General features: G+C 36.0%; 1 protein-coding gene across 3 annotated transcripts; it reads left to right on the forward strand.

Annotated features, from left to right (window-relative positions):
* Positions 1-466: 466 nt before the first annotated feature.
* Positions 467-11047, forward strand: EPC1 (Nucleotide-diphospho-sugar transferases superfamily protein). Of its 3 annotated transcripts, none has more exons than XM_010258313.3 (5): positions 467-1192; positions 7768-8164; positions 9036-9199; positions 9326-9396; positions 10635-11047. In XM_010258313.3, the coding sequence occupies exons 1-5, from the start codon at positions 996-998 to the stop codon at positions 10793-10795; spliced, it is 990 nt and encodes a 329-aa protein (XP_010256615.1). In that variant the 5' UTR covers positions 467-995; the 3' UTR covers positions 10796-11047. The 3 variants fall into 3 exon arrangements, with proteins under 3 accessions (XP_010256615.1, XP_010256614.1, XP_088754283.1); XM_010258312.3 differs by having other exon boundaries at positions 549-1192; positions 7768-8176; XM_088898157.1 differs by having other exon boundaries at positions 549-1192; positions 9039-9199.
* Positions 11048-12212: the final 1165 nt, after the last annotated feature.

Here is a 12212-nt window from a genome sequence, read left to right on the forward strand (position 1 = left end):
GCTGTCAGCGTTGGCTGCTACGATAAAAAAGTATCATTTTTTATAATAATAAAATAGATTTATTGTTTTTTTTATAATATGAGTTATTATTAGAGCTGAGGGAACCCAATACCACCATCTAACGTAATACCAAAAAAACATCTAACGTGCCGTACAATTAAGGTGGTTACGTACACAAAGTGGGCCCCATTTAAAGTTTTTAAATGAATAAGTAACATACCATCGCATTGACTGTCATTAGTTAAAAAGTCCAAATTATAAAATGGCATGATCCATCGGTGAGAGAGATCATTCGTTCATTCATTCATTGTTATATTTCCAAATTTCTATCGCGCATATTATAATTAGAAATAGGAAAGGGGGGATTTTACGGTGTGGCCGAGTCTAGGTTAGAGCAGTAATCCTGCCCAATAAGGATGCTCACGGTCAGGGGTTGAAAGCACGTGCAGACGTCGAAAAGAGAGGAGAGCTCCGCACGACGACGAATCGACGACGAGCTTGTGAATTGTGAATTTGTGAAATTGTGATGTACTCCCTCCTCTATGTTTGAGGATCTGTTTGGGCTGGGGTGTAAAAAAATAAAAAAAGTGCAGAAACAGGCCTTGCTTCGCGCTCGCGGCAGTCGGCAGACAGCAGCAATGGCAATATAGAGATCCCATCCTCACCAAGAAAAGTAGTATTTATGTTCCACCATCACCGCTAATCTTCGTTCGTCGCATGGGAAAGCCTGGCTTCTGTTTGTCATCTCTCCTCCGTCTCGGTTACTTCCTAAAATCTCTGTGTACGTGCTTCCAACAGGGACCGCTGTAGACCAACGCCGGAGAAGAGGTGGAAGAGAAGGATTGGTGGGACAGGAGGAGTGCAGATGCAGTGGAACTCCTTCCACTTTCACTAAATGGAACTATCAAGGTTGCCGGAGTGCCGATGCACTCGTCATCCCTGAAACATGCGTTGTGGACTCGGATCGGTGGCCAGTCTCTTACTAAGCTGCTCTGATGAGAGGGAGCTTATTTAGCCGTAGGATTCTTCAGAGGTTTCGTCAGAACACGATCTCCTCCGTTGGATCCGTCAAGATCAAGCTGCTCCTCTGCTGCTGCATCGTGTTCACGTTAGTGCTTATCGCTGGCCGCGCCGCGTCTTTTATGGGATGGAGACATAATCCAGCCTCCATCGGACGGTCCTCTGTTCCGAGGTCCGTACACCCGAAAAATTGATTTCTTTTTTACCTTTCTTCTGTTTCCGTCATATCTTTTTGCTGTTCTCTCTCTCTCTCTCTCTCTCTCTGCACTGTTTATTTGCTATTTGGTCCTCTCTTTTCAGTCTATTCCTGATTGCTATTAGAAAGGCGGCATACACTTGATTCTATGATGCTTTGGTTGAATTCTTCTCAATCAATTATCTGGTTGATCGCTCAAATTTGCACCCTTTAGCCTATTTCTTTTTCAACACTTTGCCTTTTCTTCCCCTTTACTGTATTTGGTTCCACTGCAGCATTTTCCTTTGGACATTCATTTATTTGAGCTAGTTCGTGTTCGTTCTGAATTATCAGTTAGCCCTGAATTCGTTACACACTTGTCTGCCTGAATTCGTACTTCCCCCTCTTATAATAGTTTTATTATTCATTAAGGGTAACCCGACCCCATACAGTTCGAAAAAGGCTGAGTTCAGTTGAGTGTTAGTAGTGATGAAATAGTTTTCCAGACGGTTGCTTGCTTTTGAGAAGTTGAGTGTAATCTCTGAACATGTTATACACAATGGGACATGTTTTAGGGACCCTTAGTGAATAATGAAAATGATAAGGTTATGCCTATTTTTTCTTGTCTGTTGTTTCCACGTCTGCCTTTTCTATTCTGAACGTTATTTATGAATGCTATACTAACCAGAGGGACAGTCATCCACTTAATGAACTGTCTTGGTATTGTATTAATTGCTTCACTGTTTATGCTAGAAATTGTAAGCCAGGGATTGAGAGCTGAGATGGCAGCTAATTATAGAAAATTGGAAACTAAATGTACAAAAATGGTTAGTTTTCTAACTAAATTTTCTTGGAATCTTCAATCTTGATTCATTGGACTGGTATATAGAGAACTTCTTCTCAGATGGTGCTACTAGTCTTTCATTAGTTTCTAGAAGTCATTTATACCTTAGGTCTAATTAGATGAAGGGCTTCAGTTTACTGGAAGTACTCCAAAGTAAACATTATACTGTTTCGTTGATCAGAAAAAAGAGAATTATATGATTGTATAATTCTGTTATTTTGTAGATAAATAAAAATAAAATTATGTACTTTTAAATTTTTAGTCATTCTAATTGTGAATGTGGTGGTGGCATGGAACCAAAGGCGAGGTTGCAACATGGGCATGAAATCCAAGGTGGTTTACTGCTCAAGTTACTAAACTTTCAAGAAGAAAATATTTTAATGGTGGGTTTTACCAATAATGGAAAGAAAACAGATACCAAAGAATAATAAAGGGAGAAACTGGATGAGAATAGGAATATAATAGGTAGAGTCACAAACATACCACTTCAAGAATGAAGTCTCACCACCAAAGGAAGAAAGATCCCTCTTCTTCAAGCAGAATTTGCAGAGCAAAAATGGGCAAGCTTCTAACTCCCTAATAAGGAGTATAATATATGATGCCTAGATATGGCTACTGACAGAGATATGGATACAGGATACAGGAATATGACTCTCCATTTCCTAAGATCCTGGATATGGATACTGTATGGGCATCATATTTATTTATTCTTTTCAGTTCTTTTTTTATTAATGGAATATATTTTGGCTTGTGCCAAGCTCCTCTTCTCATTTTGGCTATCCCACAGTGTCTACCTCATAATTTCAACTCCTTTGCTTACATATTACAATTGGTTGTCTTGGGGGACTGTCCCTTAAAACAGTGCCTACCTCATAATTTCAATTCCTTTGCTTACATATTACAATTGGCTGTCTGTACTTCGAAGAATTTGTACTGTTATGTTTGAAACATCCTACTACCACCCCAAATTCTCAGGCCATGCAACACTAAATCCCATTTATTATGCCTATATCATGCTTCTGTGTCTAGTTTTTGAAGCTAAATTTCATTTATCAATACATATATCTTTCCAAAATTAATTTACCTTCTAGCATATACCTATTTTTTATAGTATATATATCTTGTTAAAACATATAATTTTACCTGTTTGAAGTATTGATGCTATAATGTGTATTTTACCAGTGTTCCGTTATCCAGTGTTGTGTTTTGAACATATCATGTCCAACACCAGTATACTAGTCATGTATAGATATTCAGGTATCATAAAGTATAATGCCTTTTATAGTGGTAGATGGGCTTACCTTTAGCTTGAAAAGCAAGACAGGAATTACAGAATATTCCTATTCCAGATTCTTCTGATTCTGAAAAAGTCTAATATGATGTCTATTACAAAATGGTGGCTGGACCATATGCTAAGCCAGAGCCTGCGCCCTGCAGGCTTGGGCCTGCAGGTGCAGACTTTAAGGCCTGTGGGTTTGACTGCCTCAGAATGGCTGAGCAATCCCTTCTATTTTTCTGTACAAAATGCTGAACTATGTAATAGAGATACAAGTAATTGAATAAAATTTATTCTTTCCTTGATTTGGTTCCATATTCTTCTTGGTGGTTGAAGCTGTGTTTTTTTTTTATCAATAATAGAAACTTTATTAAAAAATTAATAGAAAGGTATAGAGGAAGCAAAGGGAGAGGCAAAATCTCTTAACCCTCCCTGAGAAAAAAAAAAAAAAAAAACAGAATTACAATACAGCCCAGAACATTTGATCCCTTCCCACCCCTTGTTTAGCAAGAGCATCCACAAAGGAGTTATCACTTCTCTTAACCCATTGCAGCTGAATCTCTACATTTGAGTTAGCCAATTGAACTTTCTTTTTTCGTTGGCAAACTACCATAATCCATTTTCCTCCTTTTGCAACCAGCTTATAACCAATTTTGAATCTCCTTCAACAATTAGCTTTCTGATATTCAATTATTTAGGCTTCTTTAACCCTTCCATTACCACCATAAACTCAGCTCTAAGTGAATTCCCTACACCAATCGGACCTGAAAACATAGCAAGTGGTCAAAGTTATATCAAAGTTCTTGATTCAGGTTTTTGGTGCAATTCTTGTTAAGGCCCAGATCTTCTTTTGTGTTACTGCACCCTTCTCCTGCACTCAAGCAATGGAACTTATCATGACAACTAGTTTACTTTCCAATGATGCCCTGAGAGATTCCATCAAAATACAGATCAAATTTTGTGTTACTAGCGAGACCAATGACCCAGTCAAGCTGTATGAGTTTAATTGTTGATTCCATCAAAATACAGATCAAATTTCCAAGTTATCAGAAAATGATTGCGAGCCAGAATGAAAAGCAAGTCATTTATTTTCTGAAATCGTACAAAATCAGACCTCATTTGAAAAGCTGAATATTCACACTAGAATATCTATACAAGATGTTGAAGATGTAATAGAGACACAAGTTACTGTATACAGTTTCTCTTTTTCCCCTCAAGATTTTTTTAAAACATGTGGTCTGTCTCCATACTCTTGGTGTGACTAAATTGAAACCCTTAATTTAAGGATTTGTGCCATGTTGGTTCTTTTCTTAACAAGGGAAAGTTTAACTTCTAATTATCCATTTATTGATTTTCTGTCAAGTTTACTGGTCATTTTAGTTTTAGTGTTTTAGAGTTATAAGTCTTACTTCTAGATCTCTATTAGTTCTTGAATCCTGGTATGGTTTCTTGAATTTTATATTTGATTTGATTCTTGATTTCCTCTTTCTATATGTGTTCTCTTTGACCACAATGCTCTTATTCAAATCATTGATAGTGCACCTCTAGCCCTTAGTTTTCTTCCCTAGACTCCTAGTCATACAATTACCTTTTTTATGCTGCAACATACCATTACCTTTTGCTAGGATATGTTAATCACCTAGCATAAAAGCCCATGGTCTTAGTGAATATTCTCTATATTTTATATTTTAATTTTTTTTTATCTTTTATTTGATTATGCTTATCAGACCCTAGTATGTACCACAAATTCTTTTAGGGAGCTTTAGCTCTATTCCTCACTGTTTCTGATATAGCATTCAGTCCAGTCGCATCCTCACTGCACTCAGGTAACATCATTTTTGAGGGATAAGAAATTTTGAAGTTTTTCCACCAGGTTGACATCTATAATTTATGAAGACAAGAACTTGATTTTCATACATCTTTTTTTTTTTGTTGGGGGGGAGGGGGAACTAAAAGATGTAGGACCAGGGTTTGACATCCAAATTTTTTGGATCCATAATTTTAAGTAGAGGAATTGGATTTGTCTTGTAAAGCATGATCTTGTGGATTCCTGGGTCATTGAAAGGATCATACGGTAACATTAGAAATTATGCTTCTGAGCCTGGTGTTAGATGTGTTGTCTAGTCATACAGTGCAGGAGCTGAAGTGCCAATTTTATACACCAAGTTGGTGTAAATAGGCAGATGTAGGGCAGCAGCTGTCTTATAGATGGATACATAATAGCTTGAGAAATTATTCTTTATAAAGATTAACATTCAGCTTAGATGTCTACAAGTACTAAGCATAGTTGTCAAGGCGACGCCTAGCAACAAGGCGCCCTTGGGGGTTGGGTTCGTCTTGCCTAATTGCCAAGCAGTTTTGTATAGTGTGTTATAAAAAAATTTTTATATTCTTAATTTTTTGTGGTTATAATTATAAAATAGACATTATTAAACTAAAATGTTAATTTTGTGTATTTATATACTTATTTCTTTTTATTATTTTCTTATTTGTTAGGGTTTAATCAACACAAACATTGCTAAATGCTGTATTGAACCCTCGAAGACTTAAAAACCTGAACCAATAAGGAAAAACTTAAAATGCTGTCTAGTCAACACATTTTCTTCTTCCACCTTTTCTTTTCTTCTTTTCCTTTAACAGAAATAGGGGTTCAGCCCCTATATTTTTTGAACTTTCTTTTCTTTCTTCTTTTTCTTCTCATGAATATGTTGATTTTCTATACTTCAACATGAAGCTTATACTTTTCTTATGAAAATTATGGATAATTATTAAGGAAGTATGGTTATGGAACCTAGGGAACTACCCTAGGGTACATGTTTTTTACTTAAAAATCCATCGCCTGGGCGACTAGGCAACAAGGCACCCCCCTGTTGCCTAGCCTTGCATTGATGCCTTGAAAACTATGGCACTAAGTTGCTAAGCACTGGAAAGGTAAGATTATGGTGAATTTTTATCCAACTAAGAACAAGACATGGATGTATACTTTGCAGAAATGAAAAAGGTAAACCGTCACTTGATCAAAGAACAACCAATGTGCCTTCTCTTCAGTACAGTTGCAGTATGCTCCTGGAAGTCAAATGGAAGTTCTTAAATTGCTGTTCCAATATCCTCCTGATGCTTCTGCTTAACAACATCAAGTATAATTGTAGGAGGTCATTGCTTATTGGGACTGTATGTTTCTTTATTGAGCACTAAGGTCAAATCTATTAAAGAATGAGCTAACAATTCTTACTTAGTTAGAACCTACATACTCATTAGGTATCCTTCTTATCCTTGTAGAGTCTTAAGCTCACACAAAGCACTCCTTTCTATCAGGTTCATTAGTTTGTCTTCATTTCAAATGGTAAAGTCATTGCCCTGTAATTTGTGATCATTTGACCAATTGGCGCTACCCTAGGTTCTTTCAATTTTATCATTTAGTTAAGGGTAAAATACAAAAACCTCCCCTGAAGTTTCTGACAATCATAAAAACCTCCCCTATAGTTTCATTTTAACAAATACCTCCCCTGAACTTTTGAGAAACTCAACAAAAACCTCCCTTCCATTACTGTCCTAGACGGAAAACGTTAGATTGATGCACCAGTTTTTTTCCAAATACCCATTCTACCCTTTTATAAATTATTTTACATACAAAACTACTGAAATAACCTCATTTTAACTCAACGAAAACCACTTTTAACGATCATTTCAGTAATTTACATACAAAATTACTGAAATATGTTTTTTGTTGAGTTAAAATGGGATTATTTCAGTAGTTTTGTATGTAAAATAATTCATAAAAGGGTAGAATGGATATTTGGAAAAAAAACTGGTGCATCAATCTAATGTTTTCCGTCTGGGACAGTGACGGAAGGGAGGTTTTTGTTGATTTTCTCAAAAGTTCAGGGGAGGTATTTTTAAAATGAAACTATAGGGGAGGTTTTTATGATTGTCCGAAACTTCAGGGGAGGTTTTTGTATTTTACCCTTTAATTAAATTACACATCTGTCTAAATGTCCTTATCTGCACTACAATCATCTAATCAATGTATTTTTCCTTGGTTGCCGAATGTTTTACTCTACAAAAAAATGGCTGGTTTTATAGCAATCCTACTAGGTTTTTCCTTCAGTTTTAATGGCATTCATAGCTTGCATGATCTTCCAGAGGTACATCTAAGACACTATACAATATCAAAAAAGGAATCCTGTAGAATAAATATTCTTCTTGTGAAGGTACTGGGATTTGAGCAAATTATATATATGGTAAAATCTTGCAGAATAAATATTCTTCTTGTGGTTCATCTAAAACTGGGTTTTGAAGAGTTAAAAAGTGAGAAAGGTGGGTAACTTTAACAACTGGAGGCTCTAAATGCTTGACTCTAGTGGAAAGGAAGATGGTTTTGAATAGTTGTTGCACTATGATTTCCTTTGTGATTCTTATTTCTATGTACTGGATTTTATCTTGTGTGAACAGAAAAGGATACACCATCTTGATTAACACATGGAAGAGAAATGATCTTCTGAAGCAGTCTATTTCTCACTATGCATCCTGTCGTGGACTTGATTCTATACATATTGTCTGGAGTGAACCTGATCCTCCATCAAATTCTCTCCATGAATTTCTACAGCACACCATTCGGTCAAAGTCTAAAGATGGTAGAAATATTGAACTGAAATTTGACATACATAAGGAAGACAGTCTGAATAACAGATTCAAGGAAATCGAGGATTTGAAGACTGATGCTATTTTTTCAATCGATGATGACGTTATATTTCCTTGCACTTCAGTAGAGTTTGCTTTTACTGTTTGGCAAAGTGCACCTGAAACCATGGTGGGATTTGTACCACGTATTCATTGGGTGGATCAGTCGGTAGGCCTTGAGGTTCCTTTTCCTCTTTTTTTTTTTCAGTAGTAATAGTTTCACTGCTTTAAAAGTCTCTTGGTAAATATTACACGGCTTCACGTTAGGGAAATCTTTAGGACGTCTTATTTCAGGACTTGCATGATTTTTTTTGAATCTTGACTATTTTCCTTTTGTCAATCATCAATAACATCTTGAGCCATAATTGATCAAAAACCAATTATTTCTGCTGCTGCTCCACGATCTAGTCTGGTTGTTGATTTAAGGTAGTACACTACATCTAATCTCCTGTTTGCATGATATAGCACATAAATTCTATACTGAAATTCACCAATACTCTTCATTGGTCACATTAGCTTGCTTTGCTAATGCATGATATTGTTTTTTCATTTTCTGCTTTTATTATCTTCATGTAACTTATACAATCTTCAAAGCCTAGGATGCCCATACAAGGATATGGACACAGTCGCATGTACTGGAAGCAGGGATAAGCTCTTTATTTCCTAAAATTCTGGACACATATATGGGTAGGGGCATCCCGTATAATATCGTTATATCGTGTGTTTATATCTAGTTTCTGTAGCTAAATGTCATTTCTCAAGACTTACATCTTGTGAAATTTAATTAAAATTTTGACATATACAAATATTTTTATAGTATAAATTGTTAAAATATACCATTTTATATATTTTGAAATTGTTAATGCCATAAAGTACATCTAGAAGTATTGATGCAGTATCTAGTGTTGTATCTCATAATTATCAGATATGACACAGGTATGCTAAGCATTTATAGGTGCTCAGATTTGTTATTTTCAATTTAGCTTTCGAACTTTGGCATTAAGAACCTCTTATATCTATGAACATTGTCCTACTTGTAGAAGGGTGGCAAAGACTACTACACTTATGGAGGTTGGTGGTCTGTTTGGTGGATGGGTACATACAGTATGGTGCTCTCCAAAGCAGCCTTTTTCCACAAAAAGTATCTATATTTGTACACACATGAGATACCAGCATCAATTCGAGAATATATAACCAAGAACAGGTTTTGTTTTCATTAAATTCTGTTTCATTATGCAATTGTTGATGGTTTTTCTACCTATTATGCAGCTATAGTGCTATACTGCTTATATTCTACATGTTTCAACTAAATCCTGAATTCATATACCAGGAACTGCGAAGATATTGCAATGTCTTTCCTTGTTGCAAATGTAACAGGTGCTCCTCCTATATGGGTTAAAGGTAAATGACATTGCTTTCTTGTTTACTTCTGCTGTGCATGTATCTTGTCTAAATTGCTTAAACTTTTTTTTAGCCTCTCATTCTAGGTTCTCTGTGTAAATTAATTTTACTTCTGCAACAGGATGTAAGATAACACATGTGAAATGCACATAAGGTGGATGATTCATGTGGGCTATGGACCATAAGTGGTCTTTATAATTACGCACTATGCATGTGACAGTGTGTATTATGACCCACTGTACCAGGATGTAAGATAAGACATGTTTAGTGCACATAAGGTGGACAACACATGTGAACTATGGACCGTAAGCGGTCTTTCTAAGAATACACTATGCATGTAACAGTGTGGGTGTTATGACCCACTGTACCATGGACTTTCACTTGGATGGCCATTTAGGCTGGAAACTACTGCAGAGTCAGTTGATCTTAGCTAGGATTATGATAACAAAATGGTACCCACATGTAAGGATCACTTTTAACTGTTTGCTAAATGAAGCTTCTGGCATGAAGCAAGGTCACCAATGTGGTCATTTTATCACTGTAAATCTCCTATTCACAAATTTGGTTTGAAGTGCATCTTTTTTATCACCAAATCCTAGTTGAAAGTCATGAAAGCAGTTACTTAAATATGTTTATTTATATATTTTTTTATGCACGAGTTACTTAAATATGTTTATTCACTGATAATTCTATGGGAATGGTTAGTGGCATGGGGGAGAGCATTCATCTTTTCTTTTGATAAATAAATTCATTTTCATTGGATACAAGAAAATCCCTTTAAAGGCGCAAGGTGCCGCCTCTCCTAACAGCAAATACAAGAACTATAACAGAAATTACATCAGTGTTGATGTTAAAACAAGAGTTACAGTTGTGCCCAGAACAATGTTTCCCTATTTACCCCTTGTTTGGCCAAGGCATCTGCAAATGCATTAGCTGATCTCCCAACCCACTGTACTGTTATAGACATATTTCTTATGCAAGCACAAGTATAACATCCCATAGAGTAGAACTATCCCCCTTAAATTGGAATTGAATCTCAATCAGCTCGCCTAGGCCTTAATTTTTTGCTTCATTGATCCAGTTTAACTTTTGATTTTTTTTATTCTTTTTATTCTTTTTTGAATTTTTAGAATGTGCCCCCAGTTTTACAAGTGGCTGATTTTAATGGCTTGTGGAATCTTTACTTCCTTGTCATTGGGAATTATGATTTGAAAATGAATATTCTTTGGTGTTTGCAGGTAAGATTTTTGAGATTGGATCAACTGGTATCAGTAGCTTGGGAGGTCATAGTGAACGAAGATCCCAATGTGTCAACAGGTTTGCTGCAGAATATGGGCGTATGCCTTTAGTATCAACTTCAGTGAAGGCTGTGGATAGCAGGAACATATGGTTTTGGTGATGCCACGTTTCCTTTCCCCCTGTGCTGCTTCCGTGATTTTAGTTTGAGTTGATTCTTATCCGATCCTTGTCTCCTCCCACCTTGTATCATAATTTGAATTCTTTCTTTTCAATTGATAGCATTCTTATGTAATTTGGAATTTTAGCCAATTGAACGTCATTTCTGTGATTGGTTCATGTATCCTCACATATAAACTCTATTACATCTCCAATGGGAAGAAAAGAGGCTACAGTAGAACAAGTGCAGTCGCTATTCCATGTCTCCCTGAGCATGTTCAAAGCTCAACTGGACCAGAGATTCTTAGATTTCCATTTTTTATGTTCTATTCTATAGTGCATTGAGTCTTCTCATTCTAGTTTTCACATTGCTCAGGAATTTGACCAACTCTGTTAGTAGAAACTCGAGTTACTGCCACTTAGACTCACTCTTCCAACCACATCTAGGATGGAGGAAAAGAAACCACAGAAATAATTTATCTCATTAGCTACAATTCTTTTAAGCCTTTTATTTAAATGAAGTAATTTATCTCATTAGAGTAAGGCAAAACAATTTGGGATTAATAATTAATATTGGATTGATTAAAAGTTTTTATGTTAGCCACCAGTTTGATGCAATTCTCCTCTTTTATTTAGTTTTTGGGACTATCAGTGTAAGAGAGCTATAATGATGGAATTTTGTTAGAACTGAATTTTATTCTTAAAGCAAAAACACATGAAACATGTTCTTGAGTAAAAGAAATTTTTATTGAACCTCGGTTACAATAACCATTTTGTTTAATTTTAGAGATTAAAACACTTTTTTGTTTAATTGTGAATGCATATTTATGCTAGTTTTTAGCAATGAGGGTATATTTTTCTTAATCAAGATGAAAATGTTGGAATAAGCTGGTTTGCTTGAGAAGAATCTTTTCTATGATCAGACCTGAATATGTTGACGTGGATAAGCTTTGTGTGATCTTGCACAGTTGACAAGGTTGGTTTGGTATCATTGCCATTTCAGGCTGAAATGTTTAGATAGGCAAAATGACATAGTTAGTTTGGTTGGTATTTGATGGTGTGTATCCGTGTTTGTTGGATGTGATGCATTAAAATTATAGAATATATCCCTACACTACCATATAAGATGCCAATTAAGAGATAGTCCATCTTTGTTGAATGTGATGTGATAGTGCACAATCTGGATGCTCTTAGCTGGAGGGTAGCTCGGACGACGGTCTGTTTTGCTGGCCGGTTGAATTGCAAAAGATGAAGACTGTGAGTGCTCTGATGCTTAAATTAGTATTTTGTGTGCGAGCTAAAAACTTGTATGCTAGAAGGCTAGTGAGCAAATAATCGCATATACCTTGTGTCATCGAAGTTGGTGCTCTTATATAGGTGAGCAGCCGTAGGCCATACGAAACACCTCTGAGATCCCCGGT

The sequence above is a fragment of the Nelumbo nucifera genome, chromosome 2, assembly GCF_055504915.1.
Source record: "Nelumbo nucifera cultivar China Antique chromosome 2, China Antique-T2T, whole genome shotgun sequence".
Taxonomy (NCBI): Eukaryota; Viridiplantae; Streptophyta; class Magnoliopsida; order Proteales; family Nelumbonaceae; genus Nelumbo; species Nelumbo nucifera.